The sequence below is a fragment of the Amphibalanus amphitrite genome, unplaced genomic scaffold, assembly GCF_019059575.1.
Source record: "Amphibalanus amphitrite isolate SeventyFive unplaced genomic scaffold, NRLGWU_Aamphi_draft 001083F_arrow, whole genome shotgun sequence".
Classification (NCBI taxonomy): domain Eukaryota; kingdom Metazoa; phylum Arthropoda; class Thecostraca; order Balanomorpha; family Balanidae; genus Amphibalanus; species Amphibalanus amphitrite.
Genome location: NW_024882577.1, coordinates 93,434 through 117,447, shown reverse-complemented (window position 1 = coordinate 117,447; position 24,014 = coordinate 93,434). Strand labels below are relative to the sequence as shown.

Here is a 24,014-nt window from a genome sequence, read left to right as displayed (position 1 = left end):
AATAATGAACACTTAATTATCTATAAGTGAATTTATCAGTGAATAATTAATTATAAGTGAATTATAAAATAGCTGACTGCTCAAAAATTACTGTTGAATTTGTCGTCCTTAAAATATAAGGAATATACAGACAATGCAGAACGCACATGTTCGAATGAACATGATTGTACTGAGTGGCTGTGCAGTAGGTATGCACACGATACGAGGTTATCTACATACATGAATAAAGATGGGCCCTGTGTCTTTTTTCACAAGGGCTGAAATGGTAGTGGTTGTGTATCTTATTAGGCCGTCAAAATGGTCAATTTAGACGACATTTATTTGATACTTTTAATCCATATTCACAGCATTGCAGATGAACTGAGGTTTTAATTAACTGTATAAATTTTGTCACCAATTTCACACCATTCTCTCTCCTTTCCCTCTCTCTCTCTCTCTCTCTCTCTCTCTCTCTCTCTCTCTCTCGCTTTCTTTTTCTCCCCGGCATTTTCATCCTTCACTTCTTTGTTCTTCCAATGATCATACCTCCTTCAAATTAGCCGTCTCTTTCAGGCTCAGTCTTATACAGATAAAATGGTCTATCACCGAGTCTTCTTCAGTGTCCGGTCAGGTCACGAAGTGGCCGTGGGTTTCCGGATCCAGCCGGGCTCCAGGTGGCCGGCTGGCTGGGCCTTCAGCCGGCACGTGACGTCACGTCGCCGCTTCGTGCCGGCCCACTCGCCTGCCAGAGAGATGGCACAAATTAGCCAACAAAGCGACGCCGTGAATTTCGGCCCGGCCGCCGGCAATCGGGCTAATTGCATCCTTGGCCGGCCGGCCGCGCTGGATGGGACAGGAGCCAATTATGGGACAGAATGTCGGCCGGCCGACGCTGATTGGCTGGCCGGCCGGCTGGCTCCGCCCACCGTGGATTGTGTCCTCCGACGCTCTCTGTCGTTCTAGCCGGGCCTTATTGAATTACAATCATCATTTGATTTTTGCCCGGCCGAGCGGCCACACTGGTGTTATATGCTCATAATTTGATATAGCTTGTGATTGAATTACAACTATCTTACCGGTGCTTTACACGTCGTTCGCATCGTGCAAGACGTCGGCGGAGACATTGAACTGCTCCTTGGTCGCCGATAACCGGTTTGTGACTGTTTGCGACCGGCCGGGGCCGCGCGACGGACGACACCATGGACTACGCTTACCTGAACCAGGGCGGGTTCGATCCGAACGGCTCTCTAGCCTCCATGGATCCATCCGGACTGTCCAACATGACCTACAGCTACAGCGAGCTGGCCAGCTGCAACCAGATGAGCCAGGCGTACCGCTACTCGGCGGCCGCGGCGGCGGCTGGTATGAGGCCGTACACGCCGGCCATGGCCGCCCCGGCACCCTGCGGCGTCATGAGCCGACCTCAGGAGCACCACCGGCCGCCCTTCCATCACGGCATGAACCTACAGGGTAAGTCAGGACGCTGGGGAACTGTTTCAACCTAGGTGTGAGGCTTGTGAGACGTGTAGACCGCCCGGGCTGATCCGGCCGCCTGGCAGTATTGTGATGAATGTGGTGGGTTCAGGGATAGATCAGATAAGTGCGTTATTGTAATATTGTAAACTCGCAATTTTAGCTCTTGATCTGTCGGGATAAAAAGCTGTTAAAATAATGAACAGTTTAGCCTTGTTTGAGAAAGCTCAAACAAGGCCAGTAGGCAGTAGGCAAACAGTTTAGCCAGTAGGCAGTGTTCGCTTAAAATGAAGTTTGTTTCTGTTCTATTTGCAACACAAAGCTTATGCTTCAAATTTTGGGAATGAAAATGGTTTTCATGAATAAGTGTTTGCATCACTTGCACGCCTAAGATCGTAATGCTGAGAAGCTGGTCAAATAATTTATTAGGTTAAGGGTAGTGTCTTTTCTCCAAAGCTGCAATAATATCAATGAAAAGCAAATGTTTTAAATAAATATTTTTAAGTGGTAATCATCATCATCATCATATTTATTCAGCATCGCTTGCGTAATATCCATAATGTCATGGATATAATCAGCGTAATATCCATTGCGCATCTGTACTTATGTTTGACTACCTACCTATCAGCTTTCATAGTTTTAAATTTCTTATAAATAGGAATATTAGATTTTCGTAGAGCAGCCATGGGAAAATATTGTTCGATATGGCGTCACGACCCCGAGTCAGATGAGCTAAAGCTCAGCCTAAATAAAAGCTAAGCTTCAAGTCAGTTTACATATGGTGCTTTCAGATGGCTTCCTTCCTTCCTTCATGCATCCTTTCCTGTCACGCAGGAAATAATTTAAGTATGATCCCTTTTCATAAGAATTTGGGAATACTTTGATACAGCTTGCTCACTTTAGCCAAGATGCATATTGGAAAGGTCTGGAAATAATGGCGAAGTGTTGTTGACAAATAAAACATAGATGATTGACGGATCGAGAAAGATGGCACTTGAAGCCTGGTTGGAATTTACTTATGTTTCATTCTTTGCAAGCAATGAGGAAGCAAAGGGATAGAAAGGTGAAAGATAAAGAAATTAGGTATCCATAGAAAGACAAAGGGATAGAAAGGTTTTGATTTCCTCATTAGGTGAAATATTTGTGATGACTTGAAACGTTTTTTAACATTATTATCATTATGATTGTAACAAGTATGCATAATAGGTAAATGAACTTTTGCTCATATCTATAGGAGAAAATGCTATTTTGCATAGTTACATGCTGCAATTTAAAGAGACGCTTACACTTTGCTTTTTCATGCATCGCTGTGCAATTAGAAGCAAACCATTTACGATTAAAGTTGATTCACTTTCTTTCTATCGAGGTAAGACAAACCTTATTAATTTCGGACGATGTCGGAGGAATGAATGCCCAAAAGGCTCCCTTGAAGCGTTTTTTAACATTATTATCATTATGATTGTAACAAGTATGCATAATAGGTAAATGAACTTTTGCTCATATCTATAGGAGAAAATGCTATTTTGCATAGTTACATGCTGCAATTTAAAGAGACGCTTACACTTTGCTCTTTCATGCAGTGTGGCCAGCGCTGGAAACGCATCGTAGGTAGGAATACAGACAGTTTTAGATGCTTTTACGTTTACGCCGGTAATGCCACAAAAATATTTAAGTGTTTGTTCGATTCGATGCATTTACACTGAGAAAGCCTTGCGAACAAAAATGTAAAGCTATACCAAAGGAGTTTATTATTAAAAACTCCATTAGAATGCACCAGTACCGTGCAACACACATTGCAAACTGCACAGTGCACAGTACACGCTGACCGGACAACACGCATGAGTACGATTTATTCATTTGGTGTGGCATCACTTCAGCTACGCTGAAAAAAATTGAAAGGTGCTCAAAAATGGAAACAAATTTGTGTAAAGCGTCTGAGTTAACTGCTCGTCAATACCGATTAAGTATCGGCTTGGCGAGCATATGTTTTTGTGGCACTGAACATTCGATGAAAGTCACATAGTTTGCCTGAATGAAGAAAAAGGCCCGTCTGGTTGTTTCTGTTAAAGGGACTATCCCACCTTCTAAAATGTTGTTAAAACCAGTTAAATTGTGCCCGACTTTATAGATTGGATGACCAGGAACACGGTTCTGGCATTTATTTTTCATTAAACATCTTAGGCTTCCCATATTCCAAACACAAACTTTCAAATATGTGACGTCACAGCCCAAAATTACCTCCTTCCCCAGGCCACATTACTGTCATAAAGCTGATTCTTTTTACTATGTAGGCACCACAACAAAGTTCAGACCAAGTTTTAAGCGATTTTTCAACGAACAAACCCCTTTAAATCAGAATGACTAAACGAGGTGACGTCACACTAACGGTCGCTGCATGTTGAAGATAGGGCCTTGTGCAAGGCCCATTTTCAAATGAAGAGAACGAATTTCTTCAACACCAAGAGGCCGCGGGGGTTGCAACCTAGATAGATAGTGGTTTCTGAACCTCGCTGCAAACTTCGCTATCTCAACTCAAACCCCATGTTAAAGGTGGGATAGTCCCTTTAAATCATCCCAGCACAACCATGTAGTGCCTGGTTCTGCGACACCTGAGCGAGCGTCATTTCAGCGAACGACGTTTGAGCGAAGCCTTTTCAGCGATTATCAATTTAAGCGATTGACTTTTTCAGCGATTGTCAAGTCGGCGAATTCAATCACAGCGATTATCAATTTAAGCGAGGATCAGAATCAGCGAAACCAGATTGAGCGAATATATGGAGGTCAATGGGGGACCAATTGAGCGAACACAGTTACAGCGAAACCGAACGCGACGGAAGTCAATCATTTGCTACTTTTCGGGAATTCTTGCCTTTGAAATACCCGCTTGGTAGGTATGTGTCATGCTTCAAGCTACGCGCGGCAAATTAAAAATATCCTTTTAAGCTTGGAAACCACAAAAGTATCTGGCCTCATTCTCCAACTTTGATCTGGAAATGTGGAACGTGAGAGATAGGACGATGGAAGGAATCCCAAGGACCAATAATAAACTCGAGGGATGGCACAGGGGGATCCAGTCTATGTTTCAGGGACCTCACCCAAATATCTGGAAATTCGTACGGTGCTTGGGGCAAGAACAAATTTTACAACATGGGGAACTGATCCAAATTCAAGCGGGGGAATTTCGCGAAAAACAGCACAAGCAATATGAATCTCTGAACAAACGTTTGATCATCATTATTGGCAAACAGCACGTGGGGGGGGGGGGGGGTTGAAATCGAGCCGCTGTAATTTTTGAGACATGTGGCATTAAATTTGGAGCTTAATGCCTCTGAACTTTGAACGTGACATCCGCCATCCAGTTCCGGATCACCATGAAAAGTTCCGGAAACATTCGTTGTACGAACGCTCGCAAAAGAAAAAAGAAAAAATACACCGTTACGAGACGATGAAGTGTTTCGCTGAAATGTCAGTCGCTCAAACTGTAGTCGACGAAAAATATGTCGCTGAAACATAGCTTTCGCTTAAATTGATAATCGCTATATTGTAAGTTCCAGATAATCTCATTTTGAAAGTAACTTAGGTGAAGAAATATCTGATTCACTAAAACTATAGTCGTGGCGGCGCGGTGGGAGCCCGTTAGCTCTTTGTCGACCTCACTACTCAGGGTATATTCATCATTCATCATCATCATTCTTTATTATGCACCGCTTTTACAGCGACAAATACAAATATATACATGTGTGTGATCACAAATGATGGGAGCCTGAAAAGCTGGTATCAGGTATAGGTGCTCAATGTGAGCACGTGAGGAGCCTCAATAGCCATTTTAACAACGGACGATCTGGCCAGTGCACCAAACTTGACCAAATTTGCACAAAATCTATTTCACAACAATTATGCTCATAGCTTGAATTTATTTCAGTGTTTTAATCGAAAATAATGTCTGGTAATTCGAAAAATCAGGTATTTAGGCAAATGTGTAACCCAAAATAATGACTCTTAAGGAACACAATGAACTTGCTTTGACCAAATATGCAGATAATTTCACCAAATCTGCCCGTAATATGAACCCACCAAATGTGTACCGATAGCCGTCGTGAAAACGGCTATTGCCCACTTCTCGCTATCTACGGCCTTTGGAGACTAACACTTATTACAGCGATTGCATTACAGTTCAAAATCGTTGGCGAGCGCAATACAGCTTGTCCGGGTGGGCGAGCATTGAACGCGTTATTTGTTCAATTTTCATTTATCATGGTTATCTAAGTTTTGTTCCTGAACCTTCCGATCCATCACCAGAAGTCCAAGCTTTAATGCTATAAAAGGATCTGTGCCTGATGGAGGCTGGAGCTCATTAGGTATACAAAATAAGAATATGAAATCCTACAGAGCCACATACCATATATCTCTATAAAAAAAATTGAGTTTGAATTCGGAAGCCGATTGTCATGACTACCGAAATGACTAGACGTTTACTACAACAGCTTGCGGTATATTCTAAGAGAGCTAGTTTTCTGAATTTAATCTCGTTCATCCTCTTTTCTTTTTCATAGCGCAGCTAAAATGCTCAGCACCTACATAGATGAAACCACCCAAGTATCTCCTTTAAAATTTAAGCCCTACAAACCCAAATCTGGACTATTGCTCTTTATTGCCAGAAAAGTTCGGATGACAGACACAGACTGTTATGACGACCCCTTATCCCAGATACATGAGCAAGATAAATTCGTATTTCTTATTTCTAACGATGTTCCGGCCAATGCTCACCATCAAAGTTCCAAAGTTTTAGGCTGCCTATATAATAATGAAAACATGGAAGCAATGGCATGAGAGAATAACATATCTTAGGTTTTCAGCCAAACAATTGGATGTATTTTCTCCCTGAATCTACGCAGTCACTCAAGGGCATATCTTAACAATTTTTACTGAGTCTCGAAGTTGTGCAGAGGGCACATACACATGCGCCGGCCAGTGTAAAGGCACATCTCAGCCCGTCGTGCCCGGCTGCCGACACCGGCAGAGGCGGCCCGGCCCAGCCGCCGCACGGTCGGAGGCATTGATCGTTGGTGTCTGTCTACCCCAGAGATTTACTCGTGTACCTCCGCTGCCGCCGGGCCGTCCGCTGCCGCCGCCGCCGGCGCCGCGTACCCGAGAACAAAATGGCCGCGCCCGTCCGCCATTAGACCTGTCCGGCAGCGCACGGAATGTCTCGATAGCGTCACATATGACGCAGTTATAAGTGCAGTGCAAAATATGCCAAATGCAGTGGTGATGGGGATTTTTCTATTGATTACGCGGGTCTTATTTCTAAAAATGAGCTTGAGCTGGTAAAATCGCGTTTGTGCGCTGAATTATTAAACCAAGCCGCGACGAAATAAATGAATTTATGTATATATTTATATACGATTATGTATATTTATGTATATACGATTAAATGATACCAGCGATCTACATTTCCTAGCTTACACTGTCTACTCTATTTGAAACAAGTACGATCATCTATAAAGCATGGTGAATGCATAGATGACAAAAACATTTGACTCTCAACAGGCTCTAACAAAATATTTGGTTTTAAAAAAGCTTATGTCTATGGATTTTCACTCGAAGGTCGGGGCTTAAATAATGACTTTGGAGATCCTCGAATAAAATCATTTAGGTACTTGAAACACACGAATAATTGTTGAAGAGAGGAGTAACTTTATTTCAAACAAGCCCTTTCAGAATCTTTGCATATGTTACAGCCTCGCAGAACCGTTCTAGCGCTCTGAACTGCCCAATCTCTAGGGATAATTTCAGTAACGCTGCCTTGAGAGGCTTTCTCAATTAAATGCCATTAGTTTTTTTAACGAATCACGAGCAATAGAAATGCTACATACAAGACGTCTCCTTTCAGAACATAATTTTAAGGGCACAAATCGTCGTGATAGAGGGTCTGCAAACAATGCAACAACCATAGAGCTCTGAAATTTGGTGTACAAAATGCTATATAACAACAAATTTCCCTACCAACAATGCACATATATTCAAAAGGAAATCGCTTGTTACAACATAAAAGATTACCACCGTATACAGTACCACGTTCCACGGCATGGTGACTCCTAGCGTGCACCTTCCGAGCGGCACGCACGTTAACTGTCGAGAGATCTGTCACAATTCGTCACCTTTCCTGCGTTGTCCTCGCACTATTTCTGTAACCTCAGCACTGACTCGGTCAGCACAGCATCCTCTCGCTCTGCTCCCAGACAGACAACTGAGAAGCCAGCCGTCCAGCCTGGCCGACCAGCAGCCTCTTCTTTTCTTATAACAAACATTATAACTCTATAACTCAGTTTCTACCGACATTAACTCGGTTACCCGACGCTTCAACGGGATAAATGAAATAATGTGATATCAAACAAACTTTATTATCGCCGGCCGGCACTATGAGGAGGGGTAATTCGATCAGCAGCCGGCCGCGCCCACCGCCCGACCCGCCGCCGAGCCAGCATAGACCCAATGAGAGAGAGAGAGAGCGACTGCGGAGTCGGCAGATGCGCGGCCAGAGAAGGAATAACTGACCTAGTCAGGTCAATGAGAGAGTAGGAAATCCGATAGAGGAAGTGACAGGAACAGATCTATTTGGCATCTATGCCAAAGCGGACACGATGAGAAGAGAGTTTGGAGTTAGCGAAATTGAACAACTGGGTGGGTGGAGAAGCCAGAAGATAAGATATAGAAGATCTCTATGGGGAAGCAACGTACTTACAACTCATGTAACGTATGGGGAAGCAGCGTATGTATGTGCAACGTATGCCAATGATATAGCGTATATGGCACTACATGACACTATATGGCGTTGTGAAAAAAAAACACTACCGTTTTGAAAACAACGGCCAGCGTATCTACACAAGAGCCTAGCGGATCGGGAGTCAAGTGAAGGTGGTTTTTAATATTTTTCAGCAGCTCAAGGCTGATTTCATCTAGGGCACATAAATAAATCCTATCAAAAGTTGGCTGGTCACATATGCTAACAAAACGTTTAGCTGATAGCTTCTTTAGTTATCAAACAACACAAAATGAAATTTCATGGCATAAGCGTTTTTAATTGATAGCAGCAACAAACTTGTCGAAAACTCAAGGAGATGACCAACTTCTGACCAAACTTTGTCTCTGATGTCAATGAATTGGTCATTGAGGTCAATCTCATGCCAAAACTCTTTGACAATCCAATATAATCTTGTGAATTGTGTACGGATCCCGACTCATAAGCCTGCAGCCGCACTTAATTACCAAGCGTTAATCAGAAAATAAAACGAATACTCAACCTAAATTAAAGATCACCACATTTCAACTGCTGTAGCCAGAAGTTAAGATTGCCAGATGAAGTTAACTGAACGCACCACCCTCCCATCTCCTTTCAGGCCTGCCTTACAAAATGTACAGCGCCCACGACTCGATGCTGACTGAGAAGCGTAAGCAGCGTCGGATCCGCACCACCTTCACGTCTGCACAGCTGAAAGAGCTGGAGAAGGCCTTCCAGGAGACCCACTACCCCGACATCTACACCCGAGAGGAGATCGCTATGAAGATTGACCTCACCGAGGCTCGTGTGCAGGTAAGGAGAGGGAGAGAGAGAGAGAGAGAGAGAGAGAGAGAGAGAGAGAGAGAGAGAGAGAGAGAGAGAGAGAGAGAGAGAGAGAGAGAGAGAGAGAGAGAGAGAGAGAGAGAGAGAGAGAGAGAGAGAGAGAGAGAGAGAGAGAGAGAGAGAGAGAGAGAGAGAGAGAGAGAGAGAGAGAGAGAGAGAGAGAGAGAGAGAGAGAGAGAGAGAGAGAGAGAGAGAGAGAGAGAGAGAGAGAGAGAGAGAGAGAGAAGAAATGAGGGGAGAGAAAGTTTAAACTTTAATGTAATCAATTAAAGCATATCGAGTTAAACCCATGTTATCGCATATTCGGTAGAAAAATAGCAGCAAGTTAGCAGTTCTGAGATCTGCATATCTGAGTTCAAGGATGCCTTTATAAGTAGGTATGTAATGCCTCGATAATGCCAATTAACTCTTCTGCAAGTCGTAATTTGATCTCCAAATCTCCAACATCGTACACTGTTCTTTTCAGTATTTTACAAACATCTCTTTTTGACCCAGGGAACTGACATGGTTCTCAAACCTGCCACTTTAAACCCCCGAGGGCATTATGCTTTCGTTTTCCGTTTTCCACATGAGTGAGAGAACGAACGGACGTGATTTGATATTGATGGCCTGATGCATCTGACGTAGATGGCCATAAAGGGTGGCTACTTTTGGTTTTCCACGAAAAGAATTGTGCCGCTTTGCATCAATGAGCTGAATTTGATTCTAACATTATTTTATCGGCTTCCAAAATGGAGCTCTAGCGGACGCATTCGCTCGGAAAATTTATGTCCGTCCGTCATCCACATTCCTGGAATGAAATTAGGCAGATTGGACTGGTCCATGAATGGCTGCGTTGTGCTCCAACGTCAACGAACACACACCCGCCGACTACTTTATCCGGAGCTTCCTCACGCCTGTCGGTGAAATTATGCGCCTTATTTGTCGCCATTCACGCTCGATTGACGGTCTGCTGTGTGGGCACCACGTCGGCATCGGCTCGCCGCCGCCTCTGCAGCGCCACAAACGCCACCGGAGCGCCACAATCGGCGCTGTCGTCACGGTGCCGGTGGCCTGTCAGGCGGACGGACGGGGAGCGCTGCAGACGGGGACGGCGCGTGCCACCGCAGCCCGCCACCGCCGCCGCCGACAACCGTCAACAATGCTAGTTCACGCCTTTCGCTATCCGCCAGATCGGTCATCGGATTTTCCGCACCATCGAACGGCCCGGCCGCGCCCGTTCCCATATCGGGCGTCCAATTGAATTAGGCTGTCGGCCGCGGCGGCGACTGCCGGTGCGCGTGCCGCTGGCGGCGATATGATCGCGTCACGTGACCGGACGGGGGCCCACCACGGGCGCCGGATGATTAGGGGCTCAGTCACAGGGAGTTAGGGCCCGCTCGGAAGGGCTGGGGAGGCGGCGGGCGCCTTTGAGCTCTCAGAGGCGCGAAGAACGTGTGTAATTCGGCACTGGTGGCCGCGCGCCGGTCGGTACATTCGCCCCGAGCGATTACGTCTCGGGTTACACGAGAGATTTGTTGAGCGATTATGCGATGTTACGCATTGTGCGGAACTGAGATGATGTCGCCGTCGATTGGTGTGTCGTGTCCGGACTGCGTGGGGTGAAAGCGGAATTCGCGGAATGTGTTTGTTCGTATGGCGATCATATTTCACAGCTGAATAATACATACTCAGTTGCTTATACCGGGTGTCCCAAAAGTAAGGTCATCATTTGTTTTGGCCACACCGCCAAAAATACGCGATGGATAGAAATAAATAGGACATCATATGAAAGAGCATTTTATAAAATTTTATTCTGATATACATATGAGTCAATACATTGGCTCGTAGCCCCACATTTGCTGCTTTTCTGCATGGCTACCATTTCGGGCCGCGTGCACGAATAGACTGCGTTTTACTTCCTCCACTATTCTGGAGCGATTCTCTGGTGAGATGCCGTTTATGTTTGCTCGGAGGTATCATCCTGTAGTTCTTCCCGGCTCGTTGGGTTGTCCTAAAAGACGACCTTTCCGCTGTGTACCCAGAGAATAAAAATATGAAGGTGTAACGTCAGGTGACCGCGGAGGCCGTTCAATGGCGTTGCCCTGACTGAAAATTACGCGATCTCACATCCACTCTCGGAGGCAATGCATGATCTTCAGGACGGTGCAAGCATAGTCTCCATCCTGCTGAAACCACTGCTGGTTGATGGTGTCAGCACAGCTGCGTTGCGACGAGCGGAAGAACCACTTGGAGGACTCTCGGCCACCTCTCTTGATTTATTTTCACCCGATTCCCGCTGTCGTCCTCAGGACCTCGAAGCACAGGTGGCTAAGTATACATGCCCTGTGCGTACATTATACCTTTTTTCTGACGTTTTACCGGTTGAGGCAAAACTATGCATGAGTTCAGAGATAGGGCGAGCTGATAGGGTCTGCTTAGGGCCGAAAACTGGGCGGTATTTACCCTTTGTTTTAATGACGGATCCTCTCAAGAGTTGAATTTCGACCTTCTCAGTTTTATGCCTACTGCTCGGTGTAGTTATGATCAAAGATGGTTTAAGCATGCAAGAAAATAATTTTATGGATGTACCTTGCACGTGTTAAAATTGGAAGTGATTCGGACTCTTACTTCTCGAGATATTTAAGTTTTAAATCATGACCTTACTTTTGGGACACCCTGTAGTAAGTCAAGCTCTGCTTGATGCGATTCGACGTGCAAGCTGCTTTACGAGCCATTAAGCTTTGAATTATAAATGGGCTGTTTCATGCGCACCTTCTACCTCGTCTTTAAAATATTCGTTGTTTTATGATGCGATGTGTCCGGTTGAAGTCAAAATTCTACATATCTCTTCCATTCGCACAAAAGTATGAAAACTGCGGTGCAATTCAGGTTAAGACAGCTCACACAATACTCCTAGGGGAGATCCGTGTAAGACGCCCAGGGTCGGTAAGAGGCCCCATCGCTTTTTTTACCAAACCAATAATGTTATTTATTTTTTAATGTTCTTGTAAAGCAGAAGCCCTCTTGAAACAACAACTCACGAAACCTGAGGTATCAGGTGCGTCGCAGCGACTTTTGGTAAGCCTGTTTCTGTTTTTGCCCCTTTACTTGCTAGATATATGCATCTTTATCACCCTTATATATCTGAAAAAACAATGGCTATCAAATGCAATCTTATCTCATCGAAATTGTCACATGTTAGCTTCAGAATAGACCATGTTCTGGTGCGGTGCAAATGTCAGATAAACCATAAATATTGTGACGTTAAAACACTGCATTTTTTTAAGAGGCCCTCCCTTCGAGGATTATAAAACGCCCCCCGATAAAAAAACGCCCCCGATGCTAAAACGCCTGCACCTGCGGCAGGCGTGGCATTCTTTTTTCAAGGAGTTTGTTTTTGTTTCTTTTTTCTGTTTCTTTTTCTAGAGGTAATAGGTACAATTTTCGTTGGTCATCAGCGTTTGGTTGTGCTAGTTTTCGCATTGTTCGAGCGCTTTGGAAGTGTTATTGGTTTCGATAACACCGTATTTGCTTAGCTTTTCGAAATAAGAGGCCTTGCAGCTGTGTTCGCAAAACGTCTTTTACAAGTCGACTTGCCTTTTTAAACGCCCGAGGGGGGGGGGCGTCTTACCATACCTATAGTGTAAGAGGCCCTTTTGCAACTTTTTCCAAAATGTTAAAGTTTACGGTTTGTGTACCCCCTAGATTCATTTTGAATGCAAATATGTATGGGAAAATGATGCATGCTCACAGCGCATGCACACGTTAGCTCCTAAATATTATCAGTTGTCTAAAAATAGCAACTGAGCTTAAGGGGGGGCCTCCTGCACCACTCTCCCCTACTCAGTTGTCATATGTGATGATAATATACGAGTATGTGTGAACTGATACATTTGAACGAAGCATTCGAATAGACTTGTGTTGGCAAGTCTTTTCTTACCTTTGAGAGCCATTGTTTTCAAGGCTCAAAATTAAGTTGATGTCAAGCAAGCTCTTTGACGCACTATTTAATCATGACAAGATATTGCCCACCTGAATAGTTGGTTCGATCGTTTGACGTATACTTTGTAGAAATAAGAGAAAATTCTAGCAGGCACGGCCTTATTTTCTATTTTATTTATACGTCCGTGGTTAATACCCTTGGTGACACGCAATCAGCAGTTTCGATATGCGACAATGCCTGCACATCCCACAACACCCATTATCAACAAACACATAGTTTTATCACTAATACAAGACGGACAAAAACACTGTCATCATGCCCCATACCCATTCTACAAAAACCTTTCGTAGAACAACATGTATGCTGACGCCCTCAGCACCCTGTCTAATGTCACTTCAGTGACCTGGGTGTCGCTCACATGAAACCACCGGCCTGCTTCCGGCTCCATATCCGGCTTGAGCTCGTCTGCCTCCGGCTGACTGGCTCTGGCCGGGGACGATCCATACGTGGCCTCCGGTTGGATCTGTGTCGCGCACTGCCCTGCTCGCTCACATGCCAGGGCGAACGTGTCTGTGACGAGCGTGGTGAGCAGCGCCGGGTTGACCGTGAGCTGGCTGTGCCGGCGTCGGACGCGCACATAGGCTGCATAGTGGCCACTGGTCAGTCGACCGCTGTGCTCGACAACGCCGAACAGTGAATAGAGCACCTGCCGCTGGCCGTCCCGCATCTGAGGCAGGTCCTGACTGATAGAGGAGCAGAAGGGGGCCAGATCGAACCGCTCGCAGAACTGGACATGTCGGTTCACTTTCCGTAGACTGGAACCACTCATCTCGAACCGCTTCAGGTGGATGGTCAGCACCGGCGGCGGACTGTAGATGAGCAGCTGCTTGGTGGCGTTACTGTACATAGTGACGAACTTCTCAGATGCTGGTTCAGCCGCTGTGAGCCGTTTGTTGCGCAGCTCCGTGCAGTTGTCGCAGCCGAACTTGTTGTTGCCGTCGAGCAGCTCGGGCGCCGTGTACTGTTTCAGACAGGTGAGCAGGCTGCACTCCCCGGCGGCCGCCTGGTAGTGCGGCGCGAGCGTGGTTAGCGCTCGACTGAGCCATTCACAGCGGTTCAGCGGTGGTGGTCGGTCCAACTCGTCTGAGGCACCAGTCGTTGGAGTGGGATCGTCTCCCTGACTGGACGCCGCTCCTTCGGCCGGAACAGACTCGTTGGGCGCGCGGGTCATTCCGTTCGGCACAGTCTCAGTCCGCCGGGACTGGTCACTGGCCCTGCAGGGCACGAGTATGTGGTCACTGCTATCCTCGTCGCACGCCCCCGTGACACCCGTGACACACTGCTTCCTCGGCCGGGACGGTTTGTAGTCCACAACGGGCAGAGAGAGGTCGAGGAATGACTCCAAGTGGTAAGTGCGCTCTGTGCACGCCTGGCACACCACCGCGCTGACCAGCTGACCGCTAAATATAGTGTCAATTGTTGTGTGTGACACCTGGCGGCTCAGCGTCTCGGCGCGCGCCTTCAGGTGATCAGGAATATCGATGGAGTCGGAGTTGGCTGACAGCCCTAGACCGAGCAGGATCTGGCTCTGGCGCCGCTGCAGGTCCTCGAGTCGCGTCTGCTGCATCAGTTCCCTCAGTAGCTCGTGAGCATCCTGCTGGTCACAGCTGGCAAACTGGGGCACTTTCAGTGCGATACTTGTCATTTTGCACTTGCAATCAATCTCACAAGCGCGCGGACAAGTATACGTAACGTGTAGGTACTTATAGGCATTGTCATAGACAAGCACTGCAGGCATCGCCCACAGGCGAACTTATGTGTGCTGCGGCACAGCCTATCGTGACAGGCATTGGCTGCTAGTGACATCTAGCGACACAGTTTTAAAAACTTGCATTTCGTGTGCTGCGGCACAGCCTACCATGTCAGACACTGGCTACTAGTGACATCTAGCGACAAAGTCATAATACCTTGCTATGTGAGCTGCGGCACAGCCTACCTCGTCAGGCATTGATTACTAGACGTTTGTATAATTGCATGCAGATTGATATCAATCTCGTACATGCCGATTCCGGACCCTTTCAAATCGCCTCAAAATTGGCATGTAGACCAAACAGGACAGGCTGATCACGAATCCGAAGTCCGTTCCGAGGCACATATGAAACTTTTCCCGTAATTGACGAATTACGGATCTGCATGCAGATTCCGGACCCTTTCAAATCGCCTCAAAATCGGCATGTAGACCAAACAGGACACGCTGATCACGAATCTGAAGTCCGTTCCGCGGCACATCTGAAACTTTTCCCGTAATTGACAAATTACGGATCTGCATGCAGATTCCGGACCCTTTCAAAACGCCTCAAAATCGGCATGTAGACCAAACAGGACACGCTGATCACGAATCTGAAGTCCGTTCCGCGGCACATATGAAACTTTTCCCGTAATTGACGAATTACGGATCTGCATGCAGATTCCGGACCCTTTCAAATCGCCTCAAAATTGGCATGTAGACCAAACAGGACAGGCTGCAGATTCCGGACCCTTTCAAATCGCCTCAAAATTGGCATGTAGACCAAACAGGACACGCTGATCACGAATCCGAAGTCCGTTCCGCGGCACATATGAAACTTTTCCCGTAATTGACGAATTACGGATCTGCATGCAGATTCCGGACCCTTTCAAATCGCCTCAAAATCGGCATGTAGACCAAACAGGACACGATGATCACGAATCTGAAGTCCGTTCCGCGGCACATATGAAACTTTTCCCGTAATTGACGAATTACGGATCTGCATGCAGATTCCGGACCCTTTCAAATCGCCTCAAAATTGGCATGTAGACCAAACAGGACACGCTGATCACGAATCCGAAGTCCGTTCCGCGGCACATATGAAACTTTTCCCGTAATTGACGAATTACGGATCTGCATGCAGATTCCGGACCCTTTCAAATCGCCTCAAAATCGGCATGTAGACCAAACAGGACACGATGATCACGAATCCGAAGTCCGTTCCGCGGCACATATGAAACTTTTCCCGTAATTGACGAATTACGGATCTGCATGCAGATGCCGGACCCTTTCAAATCGCCTCAAAATCGGCATGTAGACCAAACAGGACAGTGTCAGAAAAAAAAAATCATATGTGCCGCGGAACGGACTTCGGATTCGTGATCAGCGTGTCCTGTTTGGTCTACATGCCGATTTTGAGGCGATTTGAAAGGGTCCGGAATCTGCATGCAGATCCGTAATTCGTCAATTACGGGAAAAGTTTCATATGTGCCGCGGAACGGACTTCAGATTCGTGATCAGCGTGTCCTGTTTGGTCTACATGCTGATTTTGAGGCGATTTGAAAGGGTCCGGAATCTGCATGCCGATCCGTAATTCGTCAATTACGGGAAAAGTTTCATATGTGCCGCGGAACGGACTTCGGATTCGTAATCAGCGTGTCCTGTTTGGTCTACATGCCGATTTTGAGGCGATTTGAAAGGGTCCGGAATCTGCATGCAGATCCGTAATTCGTCAATTACGGGAAAAGTTTCATATGTGCCGCGGAACGGACTTCGGATTCGTGATCAGCGTGTCCTTTTTGGTCTACATGCCGATTTTGAGGCGATTTGAAAGGGTCCGGAATCTGCATGCAGATCCGTAATTCGTCAATTACGGGAAAAGTTTCATATTTGCCGCGGAATGGACTTCGGATTCGTGATCAGCGTGTCCTGTTTGGTCTACATGCCGATTTTGAGGCGATTTGAAAGGGTCCGGAATCTGCATGTACGAGATTGATATCAATCTGCATGCAATTATACAAACGTGATTACTAGTTAGATCTAGCGTCAGAGCTGCGTTTACCTTGCGCATGCTAGATGCCTAGCTGTTCGTTATTAGTTATTTATGCCTAATGATTTTGCTCTGTGGCTTACAGAAAATGTTTAGCTAAAGATCTTTCTCCGGAAAAATAAGGACATTTTTTAAGTAAAACGTGGTGTGATAGAAAATATTCATAGAAAAGGGTAATTAGTCTTCCACGATACAACGATGCAAGCGATGCAAGTTGCAACGCGTAACTCATCGATGGCGATTGATAGCCTCTTTTCTCTACTAAAGATTTCTGGGTTTGTTAGCAGCATCCGGAAAGATTTGTGTCCTGAGATTGAATTTATTGCCCGTCCATTTCCAATTTGGTGCCGGGAAATGGCCGTTTTAAAAACAGCCCGGGTCCTCCATCGATAACAGGCCCGCTTCCATCGGTCCGGCGGCGCTCACTGCCCCTGTATCGCTGTCGGGCCCGATTGTTCTGCCGGCCGATTGGTCGGCGCCATTAATCACCATGGCAACAAAGGGCGCGCGTGCCGGAACGCGCGCCTCAATGGCGCCCCCCGTTCGGGAGATGCACAGCAAGACAGCTGGCCGGGCGCGGCTTGTTGTCGAACACAGCCGGACGGTGCGGCGCGAGCGGACACACGGGGCGCACATCTGTGCGACGCGGCGCCGTGACTGGCTCTGCCGGCGCTGATCGCGCGGACGCTCCGTCATTATCCCCCGATCTGCCGGCAAGTGGCGGCATTGTTTCACCAGAATGGATGGCCGGCCGGCCGGGGAGCAGGTGCAGCCGGCGCCCAGTCAAGTGCTGCGCCGTGTCAGGCTCGACAGAGCACCCAATTTGCCGATTAGATGTAAACGGCCGACCGGTCTGCCGGCAGCGGCGGCGGCAGCGGCGGCGCTGACCACTTGGCCGTAATGAAAACGTGGTGGCCGGTGGGTATGGCCGCTCAGCGGCGGCTGCGCCGAGGGAGAGGAGCGTGGCACAACAGCCGCCCCCGGTGACCAGACGCGCCCTGAGGGCCGCCGCGGTGGTACGGTAATGGATGTAGGATAGTGAGTAGGTAACGCCAAATAAATGAAGTACGTTGCTTTGTCAGAAAAAATGTTTATTTTACTACTTAGAAGACTATTATCTGTCAAACATTTGATCAGGCATTTTCATACCGATTAGGATGCGGATTAATCTATGCAATTTTGCCAGTATCTACTACTCAAGAGTTTCTTGGGTCTCCTGATTTAACTAAAATACATCAACTTTCGCTCGTCGTGACTCTGGCGTACACGAATTATTTCAAAAGCATAAACCAATTGCTGTAGCGAGGAATCAAATGAATATTCGGACGCGTGTTCGGGCATCTCATTTGCATGCCATTTGCGGTTGGTGGCTGGTTGTGAATCGAGGGCGAGGCATTAGATAATTCGAATCTTCTCTATCGGTGTGTGAATCTGCCCTCAAACGATAAAGCAATTAGTGATCTCAGTAAAGCAGAACAGTGATCACCGTCACTGTTCCTGTTCAAATGCAAATACACAACCTAAAAAAACGTGTGAACAAAGATTCTGTACTTCTCACCCATGTTGTGAATCTCTAACGCGCGCGGCGCCCCTCTCCCGCACACCCCCGCGCCGAAGTGGCAGATGGGACGATGGACTGCTGCATCATCGAATAGCGATTTAACAAGGCCACCGCCGCCTCCGTGTCAACAAAGGCAGATGTGCGCGGGGAGAACCCACGCTCCCAGCCGGGCTCGGGCGGCCGGTCGGTGCGACAGGTCCCTCTCCGGCCACCTGCCCGCGGCACCGGCTCTATTTACCCGGGCGTTTACCGTGTGTGGCTTGCGGCTGATCCTCCGGAGCCGGGGCAGGCTCCGCTCATTGCCGGTCAGGCCACGTGCGCCTCGCAAACACGCCGAACGGCCGCCAGTGTTGTGCTAACTAGACGATTCTCCAGAAACAGCCACATAAAGTGGATTGGTCGAGGATTGGCGCGCGGTGCGCCGGCCAACTTGGCCAAGGTGGAGGGGCACGTAGCGGCGTCTCGGCCGCCGCACGGGCTGCAGAGCCGCGGGTGGAATAAAACATGAGCGTGCGCCGCGGAAGACGAGCCGCTCATACAGAAGGAGGACAATCTCGGAAACGGCCTGCGATGGTCGGAACGGATTGTAGAGCTTCTGAATTATGCTCGAAGAAGATCTGCGTCGCATCGTTAAAATTCGTGTGTATTGCTTAATACTTCTGCATGATAACGTAGGAAAGATTTAACTAACTAGGCACCCAAGATGAGATATGTGGGCCCATCGCTAGCCGGCATATTATATTGCTGATGTGGCTCTGATGAAAATGAGCGGTAATATCGATCTGTCTCTTGCATTAAAATGTGCAGAGAGGACAAAATACAAATATTATGGACATCCCCATCAAATAAAATAAAAATACGTCCCTTCTTAGTTTTTGAACTTTGAAAATAAAACAAAAATGCTTTGGAAACTATAGCCTAACATGGAATTTTAAACATCACATTGTCGCAATCATCTCACAGCCAAACTACGTTGGAGCCTACACCATGTTACATCATCAAGTTTCCAGGCTACGTCGTGCGCTTTACGAATTAATGATGCCGACTTTATGAAGCACACTGTATCATCCATCATGCCGCCATCTCAACCCGCTGTCGGATGATGATATATGCAAAGACGCGCTGCAGGATAGATGAAAGGGCCCGGCAACTTTTTACATGTTACGAGTATATGTATGATGTTTGCAATCTATGTTGTAAACATCAACCGTCTTTATGTTTAAACGTATTGAGCGATTCACTTTTGCTTTGGCGTCATAGTTCAGCAAAGCGGATTAACTTGCATTTACGAAACCAGGTGCTTTCCACTGTTCCCGCCTGAAATTCTCATAAATTTAAGAATAAATATGCGCATTGAAACTTGATAAGCATCATGAGTACAACAAACAAGGCAACATCCCACTATATCTTTCGTGCTATAAAACAGAGGAACAAGGGTATCAGTGGAGCTCATCGGCCTTGTTTAATTATATGTTTCATAGATGGCGCCAGTAGTTGATGCCTGAAGTGGTAGACTGCACCGCATTACATGACTACTTCAATGGTGGGAGAATAGAAGCATGATCCATGCAGTGGAAACTGCAGATCACCAAAAATGAATGAGTGAGATTGGAGGTGTAATTGGAGCTTGATTTGAGCGTACAATATTTCCACGGCTTGATGAAATCACCCCGTGGCATAACCGCGACCGCACATTACCACATGTTTTACAATTAGCGCTTCAATTCTACAGACGCAGGCACACACAGCCAGCACCGATTGACAAGTGGTATAACATCCGAATAATACCACCTCCAGCAGCCCCGCTCCGCCGAATCGCATCCGTTCAGTGCTGCTCAGCGGCGCGGCAGTAACGCGATTAGCCGGCGCCGGGGCCCGTGCTAGTGCTAATCCCGTCGGCCGTGCTAATTGTTAGCTGGGCAGGCCTGCTGTCGGGCCGATCAGCGCGCGGTACGACGCGGCCGACCAAGCGGAATAGCGGCGAGCGGCGCTGTGAAAACACCAAGCGCTCCCCTCCCGACGAGCGCCAGCGACGCGCCTTAATCGGCCGACAAAAAGCGAATGTTTTCGAATGAGTGCCGGCGGATGGTGGTGTTTAATTCATCGCTGGCGGCGCTTTGTGTCGCGCGGATATCGGCCGGTTTTGTGGTGGCTAAATTATCCCTTCTGTGGCTTAGTTAGCACAAGCTGGGTCGATTAAGCGAATAAAGACACCAACGATTTGATACCAGCCGATGTGTTAATCATTTGCGTATGATTTTAGACGTTTGGCTGTAAATGCTACGGACCGTTTTGTGCTTATTACTCAGGAACATTTTTAGACGTTGCTTCTAAAAATCAAATAAAATTCATCATACTACATCTTGTGCTATATTCCCATGCATATCTCTGAAAGACAAAAAGAAAAAACTCGCATAATGCGTAGTAAGTTACTTCGTTAAAAATGAACATAAAGTTAAGTTGCAAGGTTCAACTCTTTTACAGCGGTATATCTGAAAGTTGCAAATACGAGTATATCGAACAGAACGGAAATACTGCAGCCTACTCAGTTATTACCACGATAATTATGGACTGACACGACATTACTTTAATATAAGAGCATGCCCCATCTCAGGCATCACCGATATTCTTTTACTCTTTTCCTGGTTGCGGCATTCTGGTCCTGTCCCCTGACCAGAACACCTTCACGACAGATGGTCAGGCGAGCGACTCACCACCCGTCGTTCTGTTGGTGTTCCATCGGGTGACACTGTTTACACAGGCCGTTATAGGGGTGAGTGATAACTGATAACCCTTGCCCTTCTGCTGTCTCCTGGTGGGAGTGCGGAGAGAGAGAGAGAGAGAGAGAGAGAGAGAGAGGGGGGGTAAGCTCGGTGAGGGAGAGGGTTATAGGGAGGTCCTGAGCCCTCGTGCAGAGACAGATTGTCAAGGAGCGCGCGGCCAGGCCGTGTCAATATTATCCGGAGGGCTAGCAGACTGGCGGTAGGGAGAGAAGCGTTGCGAGCTTACGTCTTTCTTTGTCTCTGAATTTGCCGTCTGTTTTAAAAGTGAAATCCGTTATTGTATGGGGTATGCCGGTTATGAAGTTTTTTATTATCAAAGCAGAATGGTGACGATACAACATGGCACTGCTCCATCAGACTTGATAAATATTAACTTGGCGCTGCCTTTCCACAGGTGTGGTTTCAAAACAGGCGAGCCAAGTTCCGAAAGCAGGAGCGAATGAACCAGCAGAAGCAGGCCGTGAATAACAACAACACAAGTGACTCGAACGGCAGCAGCCAGCCGGCTAAGACGGACACCAAGCCAGTGAGCGCACAAAACAAGGACGCCAAGACGGCTCTCAGTGGCCCGGATGGGGACGCCAAATCTCACCCAGGTATGGTCATGGCTCATTGTATACCTAAAGCCCTGGATGTTCATGTGGAATAAGTGCACAGTGCGCACCATGCAGAGTACAACCAAACTGGTCTATCTATGTTTTCCAGCAGTAGCCTTTGATCCATCCCTGATCTCCAGCGCTGAATTCATTCATCTCCAGCGGTCACCTTTAGTCCATCTCCTGAGTTTCCGGTGGTCCGCATCGGTCCACCTCCGTTCTCCAGCGCCGGACATTTAGTCCATCTCCTGCAGCGCGCACCGCGTCCCGCGTGGCCCGCCTGTTTACCTCTGCTCCGGTGTGTCTCGGCCGCCGCTGCCGCTGCCCACACCGACCCGGCAGACACTAACTCAGATAAATGGCGACGCGCGGGCAATTTTCCCGATTAAACGCGCCCGTCCGACGGCCCCGTACTCTGTCCCCGTGCGCGACACCACCGTCCGCCGCACGTTCAGGTGAAGTTATTGCACGGTCTCTGGGACTGTGTCAGATACCTATGTTGGAGGCTAGATTCTAAATCCTGAAAGTATTTGATGTTGTATATTTGAACGCTGTTTTTCACAAAAGTGAATCCTGAATTGGAAATTTATCTAACTTGTTAGAGACGTCAAAACAAGATACTGTTATCAATGTGTATTGTGTATTGTGTATAACACTTATCGCCTTGCTTTTACTTCCTTTCGTATATTTGTGATTTTAAGCTACATTTAGGTATTTAGGAAATGTGAAAGTGCAACAGCATCGAGTTGCTTCGTGCAAGCTTGGCCATGGCAATACAAAAGGGCGCATAAAGCGCTATAACTGGAATCATAGACGTCTATATGGACCATGACGTCTATGAAATCTAGATATAAAGATCTATAGTTATCTAGTCTAGCCTCTGAATTACGAAGTCTGTGCCGGAACAAACACGCTATTAACCAGTGCACCCTCTTCTCTCGTTGCAGTTTCCTCCCCGGACGCCAACAAATGGGCGCCCGTCGCCGGTAGCTCCACCAGTCCGTCCCCCCTGCAAGCACCGCCGCCACCACCGCCCCCACCACACTCGGGGGCGAGCCCGCCTCCGCCGCCGCCGCCACCGCCTCCGCCGCCACAGACCTCGGCAGGTCACGTGTTCGGAGCACCGCCCCCGCAGAGCGCGCTGCCTGGGGGTCCGTTCTCCAGCCTGCTTAACTCGGCCGCTCCCTACCTGCTTGGGGGTGAGACCAGAGGTCTGACGCACCATCATCTATTCTGAGTGGGAGTGGGCCCGGGGTGGTTCGGTGTTTGGTAGGACAGGTGGCTGGGTGAATGATGAGTTTAAGCTGTCAAAACTCCGTCACTATAGATTGCGATGGGACTCGGACGATGGACTATCTTGTGGTCAGTGAGAAAGATGACTCGTGTTAGCTGGAAATCAACCACGTGTGTTCATACTGCTTCACTTAGGTATTCTTGACTGAGAGATCTGTGGAATGGCGTATGCCGCTAGGACTGTAACAATGAAATGATCTTCGCTCAGTGCTATGTACGCCATTGCAGTCAATCATATTTTAGACGGCAAAATCACCTTTTGAGATGTACGTATGCGTTTGTCAACCACTTTCCAATCACCGTGCATTCCAAAACTGATGCGCGTTGGGCACACAAGAGCCCTCTGTCGGCCAGAAATGCAGCTAACCGACTATGTAGGTGTCGCCCTGCAGTTGCGGCCGCCACTGAATAAGGAGCGAGGGCTAGTCGCGTTCTTCGAAATCAAAGACTAGTCAGAATTAATAGAATCCTAGCCTGTCGTCCTAAACGGAATGTCGAAGAGTAGGAAAAGATATGATGTGTAAGAAGTTGCATCATTTGAGTAAAATTTGAGCATGGTACACCCTCGTCACCCATACCGTCTGTAGGGTAGGAAACAGAGAGTGAAAGACTTGCATCTGATAGCAGGAATCTGCTGCCTATTGTGGAACGCTATTTCCTAAGAAACTTATGGCGCCTTTTAACCCGGCAGTTGCTGGGGTATTTCGCCACCCACCGTTTGCTGGGGGGGGGCGTTAAACGCCCCCAGCCGATAACTCGAGAACCAATAGGCGCAGCGAAACGCACGAGGCGGCAAACGAAAGAGCGCGACGAGACGCTTCAGATGAGTACTTTAAAGTTGAATTTTGAGGTCACAGGTCGGGTCAAGGTCAGGTCAAACACCTGAAATCGGGCTTTCAGTAGCATGGACTTCAGGACTCCGCAATGGGCGCCTCTCGCCATAA

At 47.5% G+C, this 24,014-nt stretch overlaps 1 protein-coding gene across 1 annotated transcript; it reads left to right on the top strand.

The window, feature by feature from the left end:
- Positions 1-754: 754 nt before the first annotated feature.
- LOC122369907 (paired mesoderm homeobox protein 2A-like) lies at positions 755-23,611 on the top strand. The gene is made up of 4 exons (XM_043345047.1): positions 755-1,449; positions 8,853-9,046; positions 21,576-21,777; positions 22,725-23,611. The coding sequence occupies exons 1-4, from the start codon at positions 1,179-1,181 to the stop codon at positions 23,012-23,014; spliced, it is 957 nt and encodes a 318-aa protein (XP_043200982.1). The 5' UTR covers positions 755-1,178; the 3' UTR covers positions 23,015-23,611.
- The last annotated feature ends 403 nt before the right edge of the window (positions 23,612-24,014 follow it).